Source organism: Somniosus microcephalus, chromosome 2 (assembly GCF_052327205.1).
Source record: "Somniosus microcephalus isolate GS21.2 chromosome 2, FLI_Smic_1.0, whole genome shotgun sequence".
Taxonomy (NCBI): Eukaryota; Metazoa; Chordata; class Chondrichthyes; order Squaliformes; family Somniosidae; genus Somniosus; species Somniosus microcephalus.
In genome coordinates, this window is record NC_140988.1 from 181870954 (window position 1) to 181896362 (window position 25409).

General features: G+C 45.4%; 1 protein-coding gene across 1 annotated transcript in view; it reads right to left on the reverse strand.

The window, feature by feature from the left end:
* Positions 1 to 25409, reverse strand: part of adgra3 (adhesion G protein-coupled receptor A3) — a 230053-nt gene that overhangs the window by 31770 nt on the left and 172874 nt on the right. Inside the window, exons 11-14 of the mRNA XM_085967682.1 lie at positions 16949 to 17110; positions 16494 to 16706; positions 7347 to 7554; positions 2924 to 3132 (exon numbers count right to left, since the gene is read on the reverse strand). Of these exons, the coding sequence (XP_085823808.1) occupies positions 2924 to 3132; positions 7347 to 7554; positions 16494 to 16706; positions 16949 to 17110 (792 nt within the window). The remainder of the gene's footprint in view (positions 1 to 2923; positions 3133 to 7346; positions 7555 to 16493; positions 16707 to 16948; positions 17111 to 25409) is intronic.

A 25409-nucleotide genomic window follows, 5' to 3' on the forward strand; every position in this document is an offset into this window, starting at 1 on the left:
TCCTTCCCTACCCCTCTCTCTCCTTCCCTCCCCCTCTCTCTCTCTCCTTCCCTCCCCTCTCTCTCCTTCCCTCCCCCTCTCTCTCTCCTTCCCCCCCCTCTCTCTCTCCTTCCTCCCCTCTCTCTCTCCTTCCCTCCCCCCCTCTCTCTCTCTCCTTCCCTCCCCATCTCTCTCTCTCTTCCCTCCCCCTCTCTCTCTCTCCTTCCCCTCCCCCTCTCTCTCTCCTTCCCTCCTCTCTCTCTCTCTTCCTTCCCCTCTCTCTCTCCTTCCCTCCCTCTCTCTCTCTCCTTCCCGCCCTCTCTCTCTCCTCCTTCCTCCTCTCTCCTCTCTCTCCTTCCCTCCCGTCTCTCTCTCTCCTTCCCTCCCTCTCTCTCTCTCCTTCCCTCCTCTCTCTCTCTCCTTCCCTCCCTCTCTCTCTCTCCTTCCCTCCCTCTCTCTCTCTCCTTCCCTCCCCCTCTCTCCTCCTTCCCTCCCTCCCTGCTCATCCGTCCCCTCTCTCTCCTTCCCTCCCTCTCTCTCTCCTTCCCTCCCTCTCTCTCTCCTTCCCTCCCTCTCTCTCCTTCCTCCTCTCTCTCCTTCCCTCCCTCTCTCTCCTTCCCATCCCTCTCTCTCCTTCCCTTCCCTCTCTCTCCTTCCCTCCCTCTCTCTCTTCCTTCCCTCCCTCTCTCGTCTCCTTCCCTCCCTCTCTCTCTCCTTCCCTCCCTCTCTCCTTCCCTCCCTCTCTCCTTCCCGCCCTCTTCTCTCTTCTCCTTCCCTCACTCTCTCTCTCTCTCATCCTTCCTCCCTCTCTCTCTCTCCTTCCCTCCCTCTCTCTCCTTCCCCCTCTCTTTCCCCCCTCTCTCTCTCTCTTCCCTCTCTCTCTCTCTCTCCTTCCCTCTCCCCTCTCTCTCTCATCCTTCCCTCTCTCTCTCTACTTCCCTTCCCCTCTCTCCTTCCCTTCCCCCTCTCTCCTTCCCTTCCCTCTCTCCTTCCCTCTCTCTCTCTCCTTCCTTCCCTCTCTCTCTCTCTCTCCTTCCCTTCCCCTCTCTCTCTCCTTCCCCTCTCTCTCTCTCCTTCCCTCCCCTCTCTCTCTCCTTCCCTTCCCTCTCCCTCCCCTCTCTCTCTCCTTCCCCTCTCTCTCTCCTTCCCTCCTCTCTCTCTCCTTCTCTCCTTCCTTCCCTCTCTCTCATCCTCTTCCCTTCCTCCTCTCCTTCCTTCCCTCTCTCTCTCTCTCTCCTTCCCTCTCTCTCTCTCCTTCCCTTCCCTCTCTCTCCTTCCCTTCCCTCTCTCTCCTCTCCTTCCCTTCCCTCCCTCTCTCTCTCCTTCCCTTCCCTCTCTCTCTCCTTCCCTTCCCTCTCTCTCCTTCCCTTCCCACTCTCACCTTCCCTTCCCTCTCTCTCCTTCCTTCCCTCTCTCTCCTTCCCTTCCCTCTCTCTCTTTCCCTTCCCTCCCTCTCTCTCCTTCCCTTCTCTCTCTCTCTCTCTCCTTCCCTTCCCTCTCTCTCTCTCTCCTTCCCTTCCCTCTCTCTCGCTCTCCTTCCCTCTCTCTCTCTCCTTCCTTCCCTCTCTCTCTCTCTCCCCTTCCCCCTCTCTCCTTCCCCCTCTCTCTCGCTCTCCTTCCCTCTCTCTCGCTCTCTCTCCTTCCCTCTCCCCTCTCCCCCTCCTCCCTCTCTCTCCCCCCCTCCTCCCTCTCTCCCCCCCTCCTCCCTCTCTCTCCCCCCCTCCTCCCTCTCTCCCCCCCTCCTCCCTCTCTCTCCCCCCCTCCTCCCTCTCTCCCCCCCTCCTCCCTCTCTCTCCCCCCCTCCTCCCTCTCTCTCCCCCCCCTCCTCCCTCTCTCTCCCCCCTCCTCCCTCTCTCTCCCCCCCTCCTCCCTCTCTCTCACCCCCTCCTCCCTCTCTCCCCCCCCTCTCTCTCTCTCTCCTTCCCTCTCCCCCTCCCCCCTCCTTCCCCCTCTCTCCCTCCCCCCCCCCCTCTCCCCCCCCCTCCTTCCCCCCCTCCTTCCCCCTCTCTCCCTCCCCCACCCCCTCTCTCTCCCTCCCCCCTCTCTACCCCCCTCCCCTCTCTCTACCCCCTCCTCTCTCCCCCCCTCCCTCCCCCCCCTCCCCTCTCCTCTCTCCTCTCTCTCCCTCCCCCCTCTCTCTCCCTCCCCCTCCTCTCTCTCCCCCTCTCCTCTCTCCCCCTCTCCCTCTCCTTCCCTCTCTCTCCTTCCCTCTCTCTCCTTCCCTCTCTCTCCTTCCCTCTCTCTCCTTCCCTCTCTCTCCTTCCCTCCAGTCTCTCTCTCTCTCTCTTGCATCACGGGGGCGTTTCATTCCATGTGTGGGCGGGCCTAATCCTGCAGCCTCCCGAAACGTCGCTGCCATTTTTAAAATACCGACAGCGACAGCACCAGCACAACAAACCCCCACAGTGCGGCTCCGCACAGTATCGCGCTCCCGGCCCGCCGGAGCAGGTGGTGAGTTGGGGTCACTCGGGCCGGCCTCACAACCGCTCGGCCCGAGACACCGAGTGGGGGAGTGGCGGCGGCCGGCCGTAAACCGCGCGGCCCTGTAAACTGCCGTTTTACAAAAAAGCCTTGGCAACGCCGGCCCCCCCAGCTATATATCACATGGTCACAATCTGATTTTACAGGGCACTTTTTAATAAATTAAATTGAGAAACTATGAAGGTCCAAGGTCTATAGTGCAGGACACCACTAAGTTTGAAAAGAGTAGCAAAGTAGACAATGTAAATTGGGAAATAGTGATCAGGCAACACTGAACTTGGGTAACTTACAGCTTGTAATAGGAAGGGAAGACTGGGACTGATAGAGCAACAATGAGTTATGTAGGATTGCTGTCAACAACAAGGATAGTGAGGTTGAAGAAAGTGTGTAGGATGGTTCATTTACAGTTTAGCAGAAAAGAAAAAATCCTCTGAAGCACTGAATTGTAATATCAATATCTTACCATTAGCACTGCATAGTTGTTCAGAGAATAACACTGCATTGTGGTGACATTCTCATCCGACGTGACAATCTGGCAGCCATCAGATAGCCATCCTCCATAACCATTCAGAAGGTTGAAGTCCCAGTGTGCTGCAACAGCATCTACCCCATGTGCAATACGACGCAGCGTAACAGTGATGGGTTGACTGAGAGAATACAGACTGTTGCCATCTTTTAAAGAAAGGCAAAGAAATATTACAGGGATCAGAAAACAGTACTAAGTAACAAATGGATAAACCTGTATATTGAAAACAAGCAGCGCTAACTTTTCTCACTTGGCTTTTTTAATGTTAATCTCCTACACTACTGGATATATCATCAACAGTTCTCATCGTCAACAAGATAGTGTGGTCTGATACACAAGGACAGCGAACTAGAATAGAGATTACCTTTTGAGTTCCACAAAAGTCTACCAAATCAACAAAATTTAGTGCTGACTACATCTCATAAGTGTCACTCCCTAACAGGAGCTATTGAAGAACGATAGTATAGTGGCTATGTTATAGGACGAGTAATCCAGAGGCCTGGACTAATGATCCAGAGACGCGAGTTCAAATCCCACCACAGCAGCTGGGGAATTTAAATTCAGTTAATTCAATCAATCTCGAATAAAAAGCTAGCATCAGTAATGGTGACCATGAAACTATCGGATTGTCATAAAAACCCATCTGGTTCACGAAGGTCCTTTAGGGAAGGAAATTTGCCATCATTACCTGGTCTGGCCTATGTGACTCCAGACCCACAGCAATGTTCTTGACTCTTAACTGCCCTAGCAAGCCACTCAGTTGCAACAAACCGCTATGAAAAACAAGAATTTAAAAAACAGACAGACCACCCGGCATTGACCTCGGCACCGGCTTCAGACACGACAACAGCACACCCAGCCCAGTCGACCCTGCAAAGTCCTCCTCACTAACATCTGGAGACTTATGCCAAAATTGGGAGAGCTGTCCCACAGATTAGTCACAGAATCATACCTTTCAGCCAATATCCCAAACTCCTCCATCATCCCTGGGTATGTCCTGTCCCACCGGCAGGACAGACCACCAGAGGTGGTGGGACAGTGGTATACGGACAGGAGGGAGTGGCCCTGGGAGTCCTCAACATTGACTCCGAACCCCATGAAGTCGTATGGCTTCAGGTCAAGCATGGGTAAGGAAACCTCCTGCTGATTACCACCTACTACCCTCCCTCAGCTAATGAATCAGTAATGCTCCATGTTGAACACCACTTGGAAGAAGCACTCAGGGTAGCAAGGGCACAGAATGTACTCTGGGTGGGGGACTTCATTGTCCATCACCAAGAGTGGCTCGGTAGCACCACTACTGACCGAGCCAGCCGAGTCCTGAAGGACATAACTGCCAGACTGGGCCTGCGACAGGTGGTGAGAGAACCAACATGAGGGAAAAGCTACTTGACCCTGTTCTCACCAATCTATCTGTCACAGATGCATCTGTCCATGACAGCATTGGTAGCAGTGACCACCGCACAGTCCTTATAGAGACAAAGTCCTGTCTTCACACTGAGGACACCCTCCATCGTGTTGTGTGGCTACCACCGTGCTAAAATTGGAATAGATTCAGAACAGATCTAGCAGGTCAAAACTGGGCATCCATGAGGTGCTGTGGGACATCAGCAGCAGCAGAACTGTATTTCACCACAATCTGCAGCCTAATGGCCCAGCATATCCCTCACTCTACCATTACCATCAAACCAGGAGACCAACCCTGGTTCAATGAGTGCAGGAGGGCATGCCAGGAGCAGCACCAGGCGTATCTAAAAATGCAGTGCCAACCTGGGGTAGCTGCAACACTGGACTACATGCAGCAGAAGCAGATCAAAGCTCTGCAGTCCTGCCACTTCCAGTCGTAAATGATGGTGGACAATTAAACAACTAATGGGAGGTGGGGGCTCCACGAATATCTCCGTCCTCACCGATGGCAGAGTCCAGCACGCGAGTGCAAAAGACAAAGCTAAAGCATTAGCAACCATCTTCAGCCAGAAGTGCCGAGTGGATGATCCATATTAGCCTCCTCCCGTGGTCTCCACCATCACAGAAGCCAGTCTTCAGCCAATTCGATTAACTCCACGTGATATCAAGAAACAGCTTAGTACACTGGATACAGCAAAGGCTATAGGCCCTGATAACATCCCGGCTGTCCTCCTGAAGACTTATGCTCCAGAACTAGCCGCACCTCTAGCCAAGCTGCTCCAGTACAACTGCAACATTGGCATCTACCTGACAATGTGGGAAAACTGCCCAGGTATGTCCTGCCCACAAAAAGCAGGACAAATCCAATCTGGCCAATTACCACCACATCAGTCTACTCTCAATCATCAGCAAAGTGATGGAAGGTGTAGTCAACAGTGCTATCAAGCAGCACTTACCAATTGCCTGCTCACCGATGCGCAGTTTGGGTTCTGCCAGAACCACTCGGCTCCAGACCTCATTACTGCATTGGTCCAAACATAAACAAGAGTTAAATTCCAGAAGTGAGGCGAGAGTGACAGCTCTTCACCGAGTGTGGCATCAAGGAGCCCTAGTAAAATTGAAGTCAATGGGAATCAGGGGGGGAACTCTCCACTGGTTGGAATCATACCTAGCACAAAGGAAGATGGTTGTGGTGGTTGGAGTTCAATCATCTCAGCCCCAGGACATCGCTGCAAGAGTTCCTCAGGGCAATATGCTAGGCCCAACCATCTTCAGCTGCTTCATCAATAAACTTCCCTCAATCATAATCTCCTCAGATAATGAAGCAGTCCATGCCCGCACGCAGCTAGACCTGGAGAACATTCAGGCTTGGGCTGATAAGTGGCAAGTAACATTCGCACCACCCAAGTGCCAGGCAATGACTATTTCCAACAAGCGAGAATTTAATCACCGCCCCTTGATATTCAGCGGTATTGCCATCGCCAAATCCTCCATCATCAAATCTTGGGGGTCACTATTGACCAGAAACTTAACTGGACCAGCCACATAAATACTGTGGCCACAAGAGCAGGTCAGAGGCTGGGTATCTGCGGCGAGTGTCTCACCTCCTGACTCCCCAAAGTCGTTCCACCATCTACAAGGCACAATTCAGGAGTGTGATGGAATACTCTCCACTTGCCTGGATGAGTGCAGCTCCAACAACACTCAAGAAGCTCGACACCATCCAGGACAAAGCAGCCCGCTTGATTGGCACCCCATCCACCATCTTAAACATTAAACAAACAAGGGTAGCAGGCGCAAGGGAACACCACCACCTCCAAGTTCCCCTCCAAGTCACACACCATCCTGACTTAGAAGTACATCGCTGATCCTTCATCGTCGCTAGGTCAAAATCCTGGAACTCCCTCCCTAACAGCACTGTCGGAGTACTTTCACCACACGGACTGCAGCGGTTCAAGAAAGTGGCTCACCACCACCTTCTCAAGGGCAATTAGGGATGGGCAATAAATGCTGGCCCAGCAACGTCCACATCCCATAAACAAATTTAAAAAAAACTCCCTCCACCACCGGTGCACCGTGGCTGCATTGTGTACCATCTACAAGATGCACTGCAGCAACTTGCCAAGGCTTCTTCGAAAGCACCTCCCAAACCCACGACCTCTACCACCTAGAAGGAGAAGGGCAGCAAGTGCACGGGAACACCATCACCTGCAAGTTCCCCTCCAAGTTACACAGCATCCGGACTTGGAAATATATCGCCGTTCCCTCATCGTCGCTGGGTCAAACTCCTGGAACTCCCTCCCTAACAGCACTGTGGGAGTACCTTCACCACACGGACTGCAGCAGTTCAAAGCAGCGGCTCACCACCACCTTCTCGGTGGCAACTGGGGCTGGGCAATAAATGCGGGCCTTGCCAGCGACGCCCACATCTCAGGAACAATTTAAAAAAGCAGTATAGGTGGAGCCATACACAACAAAGTGACCAATTACAGAACAGAAGATGAAGATCAAAACAAAAGTGCAGAATTTCTTTCTCCCCGTTCATCAGTAAGAGGAAAAAAACATCACTTTAGGAACATAAACCATTTTAGAAAATGCTGTTTTGAACTGCTCACACACTATAACCAGCTAGATTGCTTTCTAATATCAAGACTATAAATTGAAACTGCTTGGACAGAAACTAAGTTAACCAGAATCAGTAAGGTGGCAGTGAGCCATTGTACTAGTGTCTGTGTCGCCTGTACTTCCATCTTAAGATCCATTATTGCAAACTTTTCAATTTAAATCTTAGTAAAATAACTGCAAGATATCTACGCTGCAGGTAATTTAAAAAAAATGCAAGTACAAACAATGCTGTGAATGAAGTCTCTTCCGTCTCCCCCTCTAATGCTTTATTTTCAAAAATTAAAAAATGTCACTTAGACATTTTGACTCTACACTCCCAGATTCCTACCTATCTTAGTATAGATGACTGGAGAGGCCACAGTCCGTCTCTTTCCATCGTCTGCCAAATTTGTAGAATTCCCCGTGCTTGGAAAAAGTTTGCCATTCCGGAAAGCAATAAGCTGCAACTTGTAGACTGCATCGTCCATCTGGGTTGGTACAGAATTGTGGGCAAACAAGGATGGCGGCAACTGAACAGATGCCTCTGCAACAGTATTCTATAGTGTTTAAAATAAAATAGTTTGAGAAGCTTCACACAGAATATGTTTCCTCGCTGTTACGATTAGTCATATGCTAGATAGTGTAAAGAACTATAAACAACAGGATTTATAAAATATTTTAAAAAAAAATTTCAAAAAAGACTCGTTACTGTACATTACTATAAGAGAAGCTGCATATCAAATCACCATTCTACTTTCCAGCCAACAATAAGGGCACTGGATAAAGTGGAACAGGAAACTGGCACTGTAGAGAGTGGATGTCATGGATATTGTACTTGCCAATTCCATCAGATGCTGTGGTCAGTCTCCAACTCCACTTACTGGTGGGAGAATGATCATAGCATTACAAGTAGAAAACTTAACCTCCACTCTATGCAGTGCCAGTTATCTAACATCAGTCTCCCAACTCCACTTTATAAATAAGATATCTCCCTCTATAAGCTCAAAGAGTGGCATAAAATTCTCATCTTATATATGAGAATGCGTGGTACACCAAAGCACAAATATTCCAGGACAATCAAAGTTATCTATTTTATGAATACCACTGATACAATATTCAGACTACATACAAAATTAAATTGTGCAGCAGTCTAAGACAAAATTAAGGTAACTGAAGAATTTCAAACTGATCTTCTGCAGTAATTGAAGAGGCACAGGAAGAAAAATTCAAATCTATAACCTTTTCATTTTACAATATATTAAATGTCTATTAATGTCAGAAGAGCTGATCAAGGCTGACAAGAGGAGTTTTTCCACCATCAGCACTTCTAAAACAAGCACTACATAAAATGTTCCTACAATTGTTATGAACAAATTACTACTGAAGGCATCTATTAGGAGTGCACTAACCGACTCTGCACATGGCTAATCATGAAATATTTTGGAAAACAGCCCTGATTTTCACCAGGCTGAACACATCAGATTGATTAATTTTGATGGAGCAAGGAATATTGATTTTGTACAATGGTGTGGTCCCTTGTGCAAGTTGATATCACCTTTTGCAGGACTTTTTTGATCCTTGTAATGCATACCTCATGGTCAAGTTTCACATTGCTGCTGCAACTTCCCTCTACAGCTATAAAGCAGTAACCCCAACATTGGAGCACTTTAAAGACATGGAATCATATTACAACTCAAACTCATGCTCTGTAGTGAAGACAAAAAAAAACACATTCCAACCCAGAGCTGAGACATTTTGGGGGGAAATTTTAACGTAAAAAAAACATGTAGGTTTGGAATATGGGGGTAGTTAAATTGTTAAAAATCTGAATCACGACCTGAACCGGCCTCCAAACCACTGCCAGAAGGCGGGACGTCAATTTAAATATTACAATGATGATGAAGCTGGAAGCCTCCTCTTTAACCTACATTTTGTTTTTTAACTACAGTTGGATTGGTTTTACACACCTCGTAAAACCCGGCAGTTACAGCAAGGTGAGGACTGCTGCATCTAGGAGGTAATTGCCTTTACACACATCTCTTGGAGCCAGGGTCCCTGCCTAACCCAACCCCCCGTGATCAGAGACTTCCCCATGAGGCCTCCAACCACCTTCCCAGATCACCTCCATCCCCCCTGATGATCGAGTCTGGCCACGATTCTTCCGAACCCGCTCCCGATCATTGGAAGGCCCCAATCTTCTTTTCCCTCCCCCCACATCCCTCGAAAGCCCCGATCTTCTCTTCCCTTCCGCCAGTCCCTCAGCGGCCCTGATCTTCCTTCTCTCCCACTACCCGCCCCAGTCCCTTGACAGCCCTGAATTTCCTTCTCCGCACCGCCGCCACCCCCCCAAACCCAGTCCCTCAAAGGCCCTGATCTTCCTCCTCCCACCCCGATCTTTATTCCCCTCTACCCACCCCAGTCCCTTGATGACCCCAATTTTCCTCCCCACCCCCCCCCACGGCCTGCCCCGATCATTCTTCACACTCCCCCCACCCTGCAGGCCGGCACCGACCCCCACCTCTGAGTTTCTATTAATGTGGTGTCAAACATTGAAATCTTTATTTTCAACATTTTCTGGTCTTGGACAGATTTGGAAGTGGCTTAGTGAGTTGCAGTGAATGGAGAGAGATAGCGGTACTCCCCGCAATGGTGAGAAGTGTAAAAGAAATGGCTTGGGCATTGTAGGGATGCTTTATGGTGTTGGTGTGGGGTGGTGCCAACCTGGCACATTATATGGCAGCCAGGGTGTACAGCGTCAAGTGAAGTAAATCTGGCCATGGTGAGGCCATCCCTGGCAGCAATGTGCTCGGGTGCTGATGCCCTCTGTAGCATCAGGTGATTGCGGAGAAGGTTGATGTTGTTGGTGCTGCTGGTGTTGGGGCTCATTGTGGTCAGATTCTGAGGACCAAGGTGAGACAGTACAAACGGCACCCATGTTGATGGAATAGATGGCAGGTGAAGTACAGATGACAGAAGCAATCTGTCAATGGTGAGAAAGGTAATGAGGTGAGACTGGATAAAGACTTGTGGAAAGACTTGAAGCATGCTAAATCTGTTGTGGAAATGCAGTGAAGAACAGCTTGTGGCTAAGGAAAGTGATGTCAGGTGGGAGCTTTTACTGTACATTTGAAGCTGTCACCTGCCACTGCCGGTCGGGTCTGCTCAGCCATAGAAACAGTAGGCCATTCAGCCCCCTCAAACCTGTTCTGCCATTCAATGAGATCATAGCTGATCTGTATCTTAATTCCATCCACCTGCCTTGGCTCCATATCTATCGATCTCAGATTTTAAATTATTAATTGAGCTAGCATCTACTGCTTTTTGAGACACAGAATTCCATACTTAGAAACATAGAAGATAGGAGCAGGAGTAGGCCATTCGGCCCTTCGAGCCTGCTCCGCCATTCAATGAGATCATGGCTGATCATCCAAATTCAGTACCCTGTCCCTGCCTTCTCCCCATATCCCTTGATCCCTTTAGCCTTAAGAAATATATCCAACTCTTTTTTGAATATATTTAATGAACTGGCCTCCACCACCCTCTGTGGCAGAGAATTCCACAGGTTCACCACTCTCTGGGTGAAGAAATTCCTCCTCATTTCAGTCCTAAATGGCTTACCCCTTATCCTTAGACTATGACCCCTGGTTCTGGACTCCCCGGCCATCATAAACATCCTTCCTGCATCTAGTCTGTCCAGGCCTGACAGAATTTTATAAGTTTCGATGAGATCCCCTCTCAATCTTCTAAACTCCAGTGAGTATAAGCCCAATCGACACAATCTCTCCTCATACGTCATTCCTGCCATCCCAGCTATCAGCCTGGTGAATCTTCGCTGCACTCCCTCCATGGCAAGAACGTCCTTCCTCAGGTAAGGCGACCAAAACTGCACACAATACTCAAGGTGCGGTCTCACCAAGGCCCTGTACAACTGTAGCAAGACATCCTTGTTCCTGTACTCGAACCCTCTTGCTACGAAGGCCAACATACCATTTGCCTTCTTAACTGCCTGCTGCACCTGCATGCTTACCTTCAGCGACTGGTGCACAAGAACACCCAGGTCTCTTTGCACTTCCCCTTCTCCCAATCTATTGCCATTCAAATAATAATCTGCCTTCCTGTTTTTGCCACCAAAGTGGATAACCTCACATTTATCCACATTATAGTGCATTTACCATGTTTCTGCCCAATCACCCAATCTGTCCAAATCGTACTGGAGTTTCACGATATCCTCCTCACAGCTTACCCTCCCACCCAGCTTTGTGTCGTCTGCAAATTTGGAGATATTACATCCAATTCCCTCGTCCAGATCATTAATATATATTGTGAACAGCTGGGGTCCTAGGACCGATCCTTGCGGTACCCCACTAGTCACTGCCTGCCACTCGGAAAACGACCCGTTTATTCCAACTCTTTGCTTTCTGTCCGCCAACCAGTTCTCTATCCAAGTCAATACCTTGCCCCCAATCCCATGTGCCTTAATTTTGCACGCTAATCTCTTATGTGGGACCTTATCGAAAGCCTTCTGAAAGTCCAAATACACCACATCCACTGGTTCTCCCTTATCTATTTTACCAGTTACATCCTCAAAAAATTCCAGTAGATTAGTCAAGCATGATTTACCTTTTGTAAATCCATGTTGACTTTGTCCGATCCTGTCACTGCTTACCAAGTGCTCTGCTATTACATCTTTTATAATAGATTCTAGCATTTTCCCCACTACCGATGTCAGGCTTACCGGTCTATAATTCCCCGCTTTTTCTCGACCACCTTTTTTGAATAGTGGGGTAACATCAGCTACCCTCCAATCCATGGGTACTGTTCCAGAGTCTATCGAGTTCTGGAAGATGACCAGCAATGCATCTACTATTTCCAGGGCCACTTCCTTAAGTACCCTGGGATGTAGATTATCAGGCCCTGGGGATTTATTGGCCTTTAGTCCCATCAATTTTCCTAACACCATTTCCCTACAAATACTGATTTCTTTCAGTTCCACCCTTTCATCAGGCCCTATGTTCCCAGCATCTCTGGGAGGTTATTTGTGTCCTCCTTTGTGAAGACAGAACCAAAGTATGAATTTAGTTGGTCTGCCATTTCTTTGTTTCCCATTATAAATTCCCCTGATTCTGACTGTAAGGGACCTACGCTTGACTTCACCAATCTTTTTCTCTTCACATATCTATAAAAGCTTTTACAGTCAGTTTTTATGTTCGCTGCTAGCTTACTCTCATATTCTATTTTCCCTTTCTTAATTAATCCCTTTGTCCTCCTTTGTTGAATCCTAAACTGCTCCCAATCCTCAGGATTATTGCTTTTTCTGGCCAATTTATGTCGTCTCCTTGGATCTTATGCTGTCCCTAATTTCCCTTGTTAGCCACGGTTGAGTCACCTTTTTTGTTTTATTTTTATGCCAAACTGGGATGAACAAATTCTGTAGCTCATCCATTCGGTCTTTGAATGTTTGCCATTGCCTATCCACCGTCAACCCTTTGAGTGACATTCCCCAATCAATCCTACCCAACTCGCTCCTCAGACCGTCATAGTTTCCTTTATTTAAATTGAGGACCCTAGTCTCTGAGTCAACTACTTCATTCTCCATCTTAATGAAGAATTCGATCATATTATGATTGCTCAGACCCAAGGGGCCTCGTACAACAAGATTGCTAATTAATCCTTTGTCGTTACATAATACCCAGTCTAAGATGGCCTGATCTCTGGTTGGTTCCTCGACATATTGGTCCAGGAAACCATCCCGTAAACACTCCAGGAATTCCTCCTCCACAGTATTGTTACTAATTTGGTTGGCCCAATCTATATGTAGATTAAAGTCACCCATGATGACTGCTGTGCCCTTATTGCACGCTTCTTTAATTTCCCTTTTAATGCCATCCCCAACCTCCGCCTTACTGTTGGGAGGTCTATATACCACTCCCACTAATGTTTTTTTCCCCTTAGTATTTCTCAATTCTACCCATACAGATTCCACATCATCAGAGCTAATATCCTTCATTACAATTGTATTAATCCCTTCTTTAACCAGTAATGCTACCCCACCTCCCTTTCCTTTTTGCCTATCTTTCCTGAATATCGAATACCCCTGGATGTTGAGTTCCCAGTCTTGGCCATCCTTGAGCCACGTTTCCGTAATCCCAACCAAATCATATTCGTTTACCTCTATTTGCGCAGCCAATTCATCCACCTTATTACAAATGCTCCTCGCATTAAGACACAAAGCCTGCAGGCTTGTTTTTTTAACGCTCTTAGACCTATTAGAATTATTATTTACTGTGGCCACGTTTGATTTAAACCGTTGATTTCTCTGACTGCCACTTTTGTTTTTCTCCTTCCTATCTTTTGCTTTTATCCCTGTTTCCCTTTCCTCTGTCTCTCTGCTCAGGTTCCCAACCCCCTGCCATTTTAGTTTAAACCCCCCCGAACAGTGCTAGCAAACCTCCCCGCAAGGATATTTGTCCCGCTCTGGTTCAGGTGCAACCCGTCCGACTTGTACAAGTCCCACCTTTCCCAGAAGCAGGCCCAGTGATCCAGGAAACTAAAGCCCTCCCTCCTGCACCAACTCTTTAGCCATGCATTCATCTGCTCTATCCTCCTATTCCTATACTCACTAGCACGTGGCACCGGGAGTAATCCAGAGATTACAACCTTTGAGGTCCTGCTCTTTAATCTGCTACCTAGCTCCCTAAATTCTTGCTGCAGGACCTCATCCCTCTTCCTATCCATGTCATTGGTCCCATCCTTTGCATGAAGAAGTGTTTCCTAACTTTGCTCCTGAATGAACTGGCTCTGATTTTAAGCTCATGTCCCCTTGCCTTAGACTCCCCCACCAGTGGAAGATGTTTCTCTCTATCTACCCTATCAATTCCTTGCAAAGTCCTAAAAACCTCAATCAAATCACCCCTTACACTTCTATATTGCAGGAAATACAAGCCTAGTTTACGTAATCTCTCCTCATAATCTAATCCTGGTAACATGCTGGTGAATCTGTGCTCCCCTGCTTTTTACCATTTAAATAATACTCAGACCTATCTTTTTTTGGCCCAAAATCGATGACCCCCACACTTACCTGCATTGAAATCAGTCTGCCAGTTTTGCCCATTCACTTTATCAATATCACTTTGTAATTTTACATTTCCGTCTACACTGCTTACCATACCACCAATCTTTGTTTCATCGGCAAACTTGGAAATACGGTTCTCTATTTAGGAAACTCTCTTTTATCCGGCACCTAAATAACCGGAAATCTCTCTTAACCGGCTAAATTCAGGAGTAGGGTCAGGTAAGTTTTACTTTATATTAGTGGCCGTGTAACCGGGGTTCTTGGATCTGTGGCCGTGTAACCGGGGTTCCTGCACCTGTTGCCGTGCAACAGGGACTCTTGGATCTGTGGCCATGTAACCGGGGTTCCTGCACTTGTTGCCGTGCAACAGGGACTCTTGGATCTGTGGCCGTGTAACTGGGACTCCTGCACAAGTGCCGTGTAACCGGGGCTCCTGCACCTGTGGCCGTGTACAGGGCTCTCGTACCTTAGTAAGTATACCTCTCTGTAATCCGGACTTTTTGATCAACCGACACCACGCCGGTCCCGGATAAAAAAGAGTTTCCTGTAATAGATGAGGCTCCAGCACAGATCCTTGTGGGATACTACTAGTTACTTCCTTCCAATTTGAGTACATACCCATTATCTCTACTCTGTCTTCTACCGCCTAACCAATCTCCTAACCAGGTCAATAATTTGCCTTCAATTCCATGAGCTTTAATTTCAGTCAACAGTCTCTTGTATGGAACCTTATCAAATGCCTTCTGCAAGTCCATATAAACTACATCCATAGACATTCCCCTGTCTTCTACTTTAATTCTAGAAAATTCTCCTGCAAAAAGCTGCTGAGGCTAGGTTATCTGAAAATGTCAAAACTGAGATTGATAGATTTTTGTTAGGCACGGGTATTAAGGGTTACGGAACCAAGGTGGGTAGATGGAGTTAAGATACAGCCCAGCCATGATCTCATTCAATGGCGGAACAGGCTCGAGTGGCTGAATGGCCTTGTTCCTATTCTTGTTCCTATGTTCCTTTCACATCCTCAGGACATCCCAAAGCGCTTCACAGCCAACGACATTACTAAGTTAAGCCTCTTTATTGGACAAATGGAATCCATCCAGAACTTCTATTTTCTTGAAAAGCAAACACTTTCAGTTCTGACGAAAGGTCATCAACCTGAAACGTTAACTGTTTCTCTCTCCACAGTTGCTGCCTGACCTGCTGAGTATTTCCAGCATTTTCTGTTTTTATTTCAGATTTCCTGCATCGGCAGTATTTTGCTTTTGTACAGTTGAAATAATATTTCTGTAAGCTCGCTTTTAACGATATCTAAGGTACATAGTTGTGCTTGTGTGTTTCAACATTCAAATCTAAAGCTGTAGATAACCAGATATTTTACTGTTTTCTCTCTCAGAAATATATTAAAATAATCATGAAATTCTGCAAAATGTACTGATCAAAGATTTGATAGAATATCAATAGCGCAAAAAATGAAATATTTAAAATACAATCAGAATTTATTCAAGAAGCTCCAACTACATCACGTTTGTGTACAAGGCTGAACTGAAATCATATGCTTGTGCATTCAGTCATAAATTATCCTTCAACATAAGCAGTTGGGTTCAGCAGTCAGCTTTTATTCATGCACCTGATGTAATTAAGTTTCCCCACATCCCACCAGTATAGATGCAGTCAACTGATCCATAAATAAAATATTTTAAAATTTCAAAACTTCAACATTTTCACTCAGCTTTTAATAAACTTATTTGCAGTATTTTCTGCTTTAATCAACATTAAGCACTTCCAGGTTATGTGTTAACAAAGTGTCTTGACAATAAATCTGAAGAGCAGCCCCCACTGTACAAGTATGGAGATTTCCATTTCAATTTCCCTTAACAGCCATCCTTACAATCTGAATGAGATTTCCAATGTAGTTCCAGTTACTGCTAAATTAACTACAGATTTTAGGTAAAGAATTTTAACAGAGTGAAGAGATTTTCACTGCATCAGTCAGGGTTGGATTCAGAGAGTTCTACTGATAAAAAAACTGTGATAACCCCCCAACCACCTAGTTCTCTTTTCCTACTCACCTAGAAGTTTATTATACTATTTTAACAAAAGCACTCAGTAATAAACTGAAATGTAGAGGCATTGATACACGTTGCTGAAAAGGTAGAACATACAAATGTCTTCTACCAATAATTATTGAAAATCCAAGGAAGTCAGCAGATTACTTGATCAACCGCCACGAACAATTTTTTGGTTTAGAAAAGCTCCTAATTTCAGTGTTGTTAGATAATTGCCTTAACTTTGCAAAACCACTTCTGAGCATTAATCAAGGCAGTGTTATCAGAACAACTGAATTCCAAACACACTGCAATTAAAACATCATATAAAAATAATAAAATGTACAGGCATTTTTCTCATCCCTAATTACTTGCCTACCTTGATTACAAAACTAGAAAGTGTGTTGCTAATATTGCCAGGGCTACACTTAAAACTGAACTGTTTGTCCAGGTTGCCATCAGGGTCTCGTCGTCCAAAGTCAGCAAGTCCTGTTCGGTCTGCCATTGCTACCTTCTGGAATACAGTGCAAGTCATTCCAGGGAAGCCATTGGCCTTCACCACAGAAGCTTCCATTGCAATATTTGGAGAATACTGTGGAAACATCAGACAAGTTGTTAGAATACACATTTACAAAATGGTAAACATATTTATTTGGGGTAAAAAAAATTGTAAACAAGGGCGTGTGTTTTATTTCTTTAACAATGAAACTCGGTTTAGCAAAAATTACTGATCATGGCTCATAGATGCACGGAAGGAAAGCAGCATTTTACAACTTTGTTAAACAGATACTAAAATTTTGATAGCTACAAAATATTTTAAAGCCCCATTCTTACTGTGGAATAAACCTGGGCTCCACTGGCTAGCCTGTCAGTAGCAATGCGTTGTAAACACTGAACAATTCGAGTGCAGGCCTTTGCTTCCCATTGAGCCATCCAGAGGACATGTTCATCTGCTAACATGATGTTACTAGCAATATCCACCATGACGTCCCCAAGCTAAAATAAATAAACACATTTTTAAAAAATCAGTGTAGCCGTTATAAAAAAGTGTCATCCTTTGACAGAAAAATTACTGTGCACAATTAAACAGTGCAGACTATTAAAACCCAAGACTGGTCAAAACTGATAAACCAATAGTCTTTGGGAACAAAATACAAACACGGACATTATTTTTGTTTGAAAATATGGAGTACTGTCATACTGTGTTGTCTTTCACAAATGAGATGCTTATATAATAACTGATATTTATTTTAACAGTTCTGCTGCCAGAAATGCAATACAATATTTAGGGTGCCATACAGATTACATGAGTTCCATTCAATATGTGTCTCTCCAGGTCTTAAAACATAAACCAAACCAAGCAAAGAAAATGGAGTATTTTGATTTTAGAGGTGGCTTCATTTAAAATCAAATGCAACATTAATCTGTCAGTCAGTTGCAAAACTATCGTCAGTCAGCTGGTTGGACAAGCAGGAATATTTAACTAGTCTCCAGCTGAAACTAACTTCATCTTATATCCCCATCCCCCACTACCCTCCATCCAAACAATCAGAATGACACGGAATTTGTGGTCAGCGGTGAAGCAAAGGCATTCGCCGCTGGCCTCAAAGAAAGCTGCCGACAGCGATCTCGTGATCCTGATCTCTGTGGCGAAAAGGTTGCCTTTTTCGACGCTCAATTGATTTCAGCGCTCTGTAGTGGGAATTCCCGAGTGTGATGTTGCTGTAATGCCAACATGCTGTATAAGCAGCCAATCACATTCCAGAATTCTCAGACAAGGAACCAGGAAAGGAGAAGCTGCTTTTATCCGAACTTTTTAAACATGTTACAGAGAGCAAAACAAAGATTGGGGCCCTCATAAGGTAGAACCTGAAATATCATGAAAAAAATTTAAAAAAAAAAAATTAAAATTTTTTTTTGAAATGTTTCCTAAAAATTGTAATTTTTACCATAATGGAGAAACCTGATACTGAACAAAATTAAAATTAGTTTTTCCAGGCCATAACATTTGTTTAGCAGTCAATATGCTGTTAAAACCCCATTTCCACCTAATCCAACAAGGTTTAACTTTAACAGTATATTTAACAGGGGTACTCAGTGACATTACCGCGGAAAAGCCCAAGTCTTCACCAGTTTCACTGATTGCTGGCTATGGGGTGGGGGTGGGGGAGGGAGATGGCCCACAATGTAGCCAGTGTCGGAGCAGTGAATGACTGACCAGAACTTCAGGAGTTCTGTGTTTAGATGCGCATGCACTATATCCTGAAGTTGCGGTCAGTTTCAAAGGGGTAGTAACAGCGAACACTGTCAGTTCGCCGTTATTGCCCACTGCAAATTCTGGCCCATTATGTTTTTACAACTGTGAATTCATAACTCATTTTCAAGATGTGGATTTCAACTGGCTTGCATCAGCTAGGATTACATTGATCCATCAATGGAAATCACCAAACAATATAAAGAATAGGATACAAAATCCTGTGCAAGTATTGATTTAATAACACCTTCATAGACTAAAATCATGCCCCAGTGTGATTGGCTCCCTCTCAAGTGTATAAATGGTTTGGCTAATGAGATTTAAAGTCCCAAAACAGTGTGTTCATTCAAAATGGTGCCTTGCAATTACAAGTTAACAGATTTTCTGTGCTCTTTATAAACCTATGCATAACAAAAAGTTGTAATAAAATTGCAGAGAATTTCATATCCCTGCGGATGCCTGCATATTTACAGTCCAATACTCCAGGTTTTCTGAATACTATGAGATTTTTAAAGCAGAATATAAATTCATAAAGAATAATTGTTCTATGCAAATGTTCTTAACTTCAGTTACTCACAGACAAATTCTCAGCATCATGATTTAACATTTTCTATAAAGTTGCTCTCTAATTTAAATACATCAAAATCTATTACACAGGATTTTCTAGCATTTTTTGTTAGTGTTTTGGGATTCTATTTTGCTATCCTATCCATTTTATATGAAAACTGCAAATTAGTGTTAATTAGTATTGTGACACAATGTTCATCACATGCTGTGGAACCCTCCAGTAGCCAATTTCTAATTTATTCCTGTTGCCACCTTACAATGTCCACGTTAATGTTAAGTCTTGACTTTTCTTAAACATTCTTTTTCATTTCATTCCCCTTTGTTTTCTGTACTCTCCCTTCGCCTCCTCCCTTGCTTCTTTACTTAACTAATTGCTCTCCCATTTTCCAACTCAATTCATTAATATTTTAGTTGTTTTAAACATTCTTTGGGGGGAAAATTTGGTTGCTTTGCGCCTCCCGTTAGCGCCCTATGAGCGACGTTAGTGCCGCTCGTGAAATTGACCAGACATTTTGCGGCAGAGCTAAACACTACCGCCACGATCTCCTGCGCCCGCAGATCGTGATGTCAGTCGAGCGTGCAACGCCCTGGACCGGATGTTGAGTGGCGCCCCTACCTTACCGCCTGCCACTAGCAACGACAAGTTGAGGGGAGCGTTTTGCAGTCGGGAAGGGACTGGGGGAGCGCTATTTAAAGGTGACCGCTTCCTGCCTTTTTTTGTCGGCGACATTTTTGCACCACACATTCTGAGAGAGAGATCGCGACTTCTGGAGAGATTCAACGCTGTGTGAAGGAGTTTTGGGTACTGAGCAGCACTTTGCAGGTTCATTTTGATTTGACCTTCCTTGCATCGATTTAGAAGAGACTATGGGGGCTGCACTCTGAGCTCTTTCCCTGGGCCTCTCCATTGTTCTTTCCAGCAGATTTGATGTACAGGTCTCTGCAGGCCGAGATTAAAGGCTGCAAGGAGCAGGGTGTGGATGGAGAGCAAGATCAACCCTTGCCATGTGTGTCTATGTTCCATTGCTGACTGACATCACATGAGCTTCGCCAGCGCTCTGAGGTAGTGCCTCGCTCCTCGACGTTAGCGCCTTGAGAGGTGTGTGGCGCTTGATTTAGCGCTCCAATCACCTCCAGGGGCGATAGAAGCCAAGTTTGCAGTCGGAGGCGATAATTAACGCCAGACGCTAAACTTGGCACCCAGCCGATACCGAATTTCTCCCCCTTTAACTTTAGCTCGGTTCTTGTCAATCTAGGCTTAGTGGGTATCGTTGTCGCCTCAGTAGATTGTGGGTTCAAGCCCCACTCCAGAGACTCGAGCACATTATCTAGGCTGACACTTTAGTGCTGTACTGAGGGAGTGCTGCACTGTCAGAGCTGCTGTCTTTCAGATGAGAGGTAAATCCAGACCCCATCTATCCTCTCAGGTGGGCGCAAGAATCCCGTGGCACTATTTGAAGAGGAGCTGGGGAGTTCTTCCTGGTGTCCTGGCCAATATTTATCTTCAACCAACATCACTAAAACAGATTATCTTGTTACTATCACATTGCTATCTGTAGAACATTGCTGAGCTCAAATTGGTTGCCGCGTTTCCTACATTAAAACACTTCAAAGCGTACTTCATTGTAAAGTGCTTTCGGACGTCCTGAGGTCGTGAAAGGTGCTATATGAATAAAAGTTCTTTTAGGTTTCATTTCTTTTGTCTCTTCAATTAATCTGCTTTACTGTCCTTGCCTTATTGTAGTTTTGTCTACCACCTCTTTTATCCAGCTTCCTAAGTTCTTTATTATTGTTAATAACTGAAAACTAAATGAAGGGAAAAGTATGCTAATATTGGGCGAAGGAAATGAACAGTTATTGCAAACATGCTTCTAATGTGCAAAATAAAAATCCAGGTACTGTCATGTTAGGTTGCAATTTTGGTTTTGTGTTGGTTAGCAATCATAACTAGTAATGAAGAGCTCCACAACTTTCATACCAAGTTGAGCTACCTATATGAAAAACAAAATGAGATTTCTGCAACTATAAATGGTTAAAATAATTTGATCACTATTAGCCAGTATGACACTTACTAAAGCACTACACTTACTTTCAGATTACAATAAGTATTTAAACAATTATTTCCAAAAACACAGGTCTAAGAAAATCTGGCAGACTCTGCCCTATATTGCGGAGCTGACTAGAGCGCGAAGTAAACATGAACCACATTTCATTCAGAAGCCACTGATCAACAGAACACATTCTAAACTATTTTACCTGACAATATGCATTTCCAGTCATTGCACGCAAGTAAACAATGCATAAACAAAAAGCTCAGATTTTAATGCATTAACTCTCATCTGTCTTCTAATGACACGACTTTTACTGCTTTATTTTCTGCAGCTCATTGCATACATTTAAGATGGTTTTACATGAAAATACAACACATTTGTGGGCTTGGCTAAGTGACATCTGTCCTTAAAGATATTATTAGATCAAAGAGGCTTAAAATGTTGCCAAAAAGAGTAGTAAGCCTGAGGATTGGGAGGATTTTAGAATTCAGCAATGAAGGACCAAGAAATTGATAAAGAAAGGGAAAATAGAATATGAAAGTAAACTAGCGAGAGACATAAAAACAGGCTGCAAAATCTTCTATAGGTATGTAAAAAGGAAAAGATTAGCGAAAGTAAACATGGGTCCCTTACTGGCTGAGACAGGAAGAATTATAATGGGGAATAAGGAAATGGCAAAGAAATTGTAAAAATACTTTGTGTCTGTCTTCACGGAAGAAGACGCAAAAGACCTCCCAGATATAGTGGAGAACCAAGGGTCTAGCGAGAATGAGGAACTGAAAGAAATTAGTATCAGTAAAAAAATAGTACTGGAGAAATTAATGGGACTGAAAGCCAATAAACCCCCTGGACCTGATAGCCATCTCTTTCAAAACCCTAGGATGTAGGCCAAGAGATAATGGATACATTGGTTGTCATTTTCCAAAATTCCATAGATTCTGGAACGGTTCCCACGGATTGGAAGGTAGCAAATGTAACCCCGCTATTTAAGAAAGGAGGGTGAGAGAAAACGGGGAACCACAGACCAGTTAGCCAGACATCAGTAGTAGGAAAAATGCTAGAATCTATTATTAAGGACGTGGTAACAGGGCACTTAGAAAATAATAATAGGATTGGGCAGAGTCAACACAGATTTATGAAAGAGAAATCATGTTTGACAACGCCGTTAGAGATTTTTTGAGGTTGTAACAAGTAGAATAGATAAAGGAGGACCAGTGGATGTGGTGTATTTGGATTTTCAGAAGGCATTCGATAAGGTGCCACACAAGAGATTATTAAACAAAATTAAGGCTCATGAGATCGAGGGTAATATACTAGCATGGATTGAGGATTGGTTAACGGACAGAAAACATAGAATAGGAATAAACGGGTCATTTATGGGTTGGCAGGCTGTAACTAGTGGGGTACCGCAAGGATCAGTGCTTGGGCCTCAACTATTCACAATCTACATCAATGATTTGGATGAGGGGACCAAATGTAATATATCCAAGTTTGCTGATGATATAAAACTGGATGGGAATGTTCAAGTTGTGAGGAGGATGCAAAGATGCTTCATGGGGATATGGACAAGCTAAGTGAGTGGGCAAGAACACGGCAAATGGAATATAATGTGGAGAAATGTGAAGTTATCCACTTTGGTAGGAAAAATAGAAAAGCAGAAGTATTTTTTAAATGGTGAGAGATTGGGAAATGTTGGTGTTCAGAGGGACCTGGGTGTCCTTGTACATGAATCATTGAAAGTTAACATGCAGGTACAGCAAGCAATTAGGAAAGCAAATGGTATGTTGGCCTTCATTACAAGAGGATGAGAGTATAAGAGTAAAGACGTCTTACTGCAATTATATAGGGCCCCGGTGAGACCACATCTGGAGTATTGCGTACAGTTTTAGTCTCCTTACCTAAGGAAGGATATACTTGCCATAGAGGGAGTGCAACAAAGGTTCACGAGACTGGTTCCTGGGATGGGGGGATTGTCCTATGAGGACAGATTGAGTAGACTAGGCCTATATTCTCTAGAGTTTAGAAGAATGAGAGGTGTTCTCATTGAAAAAAACAAAATTCTTACAGGGCTTGACAGGGTAGATGCAGAGAGGATGTTTCCCCTGGCTGGGGAGTCTAGAACCGGGGTCACAGTCTTAGAATAAGGGGTCGGCCATTTAGGACTGAGATGAGAAATTTCTTCACTCAGAGGATGGTGAATCTTTGGAATTCTCTACCCCAGAGGGCTGTGGAGGCTCAATTGTTGAGTATATTCAAGACAGAGATCAATAGCTATTTGGATATTAAGGGAATCAAGGGATATGGGGATAGTGCAGGAAAGTGGAGTTGAGGTACAAGATTAGCCATGATTTTATTGAATAGCGGAGCAGGTTCGAAGGGTCAAATGGCCTACTCCTGCTCCTATTTCTTATGTTTCACATGACACACAGATAGGTGGCATTGTAAGCAGTGTAGATGGGAGTATAACATTACAAAGAGATAGAGAGAAATAGATTAAGCGAATGGGCAAAACTATGGCAAATGGATTTCAACATTGGAGTGATTACTTGCACGAACATTCTGCATGGCCTTCTGCGCATGCGCGCAGTATCCCGGAGGCGCGCATGCGCACTCGATCCCCTTCTCCCACCTCACCCCCCCCACACAAGTTCCTGACCTTCTGCCCTCAAGCTCCTGCCCCCGCCCAAGTTTCTGACGTACCCCCACCACCCACCCCCAGGTTTCTGACCACCCCCACCACCCACCCCCAGGTTTCTGACCACCCCCACCACCCACCCCCAGGTTTCTGACCACCCCCCCCACCCAAGTTGGGAACCCGCTGTCAAAACTCACACTCCTGCATTTCCCAATGTTGGGTCCGTCAGCGCTGAGCAGACCCGACAGGCAGCGGCGGGGGATCCAATTCAAATCATTACGGCTTATTTACAGCCACTTAACAATGCTTTATTCCCCCCCCCAGCTTTCTCAATTTGATAGGTCACCCACCGGTTTCCTGTTGTGCCTAGACCTCGTCTGCGTAGCTGAGGCGGGAGGTCACCGGCAATGTATCAGCTGTTGAGTTGACAGCTTCAAATGTCAAGTCAAAGCTTCCAGCTGATTGATACATGTTCCCTTAACCACTAGCTTCTCTAAAATGCATTTCCACTACAGATTCAGAGTGCTACAAGTCTTTCCACAAGTCTCCATCCAGTCTGATCTCATTACCTCTCCCACCATTGACAGATCGCTTATGTCATCTCTACTTCACCTGCCATCTATTCCATCGGCATGAGTGCACTTTATACACTCTCACCTTAGTCCTCAGAATCTGACCACGATCAGCCCCAACACCAGCATCAGCAGGCACATCAGCAGCACCAACAACCACACCAACCTTCTCCGCAATCACCTGATACTACACAGGACAGAGGGCATCAACACCCGACCACATTGCTGCCTGGAATGCCAGGGATGGCCTCACCATGGCCACTTTTACTTCATTTGACACTGCACACCCTGGCTGCCACATGATGCACCAGGTTGACACCACCCCACACCAACAAAGCAGCCCTACAATGCCCAAACTATTCCTTTCACACTCATCAGCATTGCAGGGGGTACCGTTATGTCTCACCATTCACTGCAACTCACTAAGCCACTTCCAAAGGTGCACACAAATCTGACCAAGAATGCAAAGTGTTGAAAATAAAGATTTAAATGTTTTCCAGCACATTAACAGAAACTTCACATGAACATTGACTAAAACCTATCCTTGTGTGTTGTTAGTTGGTATGACTGGACTAAATTGAGGGCGAGTATGAGGGGTGGTTAGTAAGATGGGGAAGTGATAACGTAGATAGGGATGGGTGGAGGTGCAAGGTAAGTTGGTGTGAGTAAGGATGTGCAGGAGTAGGGTAGGGAAGGCAGAGTGATGGGGATGTGATGAGTGTGGCTTTGCAGTAACGTTTTGTGATCTACTGAGATCATTGAAAGGTTTGAGCCACTGTAGCCTGGTCCTCCTGACGACATCCCTGCTTGTGTCCTCCTGTGCAATGTGCAACCAGGCTGCGTTGTTATCCTGGGGAGGTCTCTTCCGCCCATTGGAAGGGAAGAGAACCTCCCTTTGTGCTGTTACTCCCTCCATAAGCATATGGAGAGAGTCATTGAAGAGCCTGGGTGCAGCCGTGCACCTCTGTACAGTCATTATCAATGTTTGCAGCACCTCAATGCTGTGGAACACTGACAGCACAAATGTCAAAGTAAATTTGCGCATGGCCCCTTTAAGGAAACCGGCTGAAGTGTCATCAAATGACATCATCAGACCCGCTTCCACCAATTGGCCCGGGAAACTCGCTGGGCGGGCTTGACAAGCCCCATTAGGGGAAAGCCATGTCGGAGGCCGGGATGGAGACAGCAGCGAGGCCGCGACCCGCCACTGACGTCG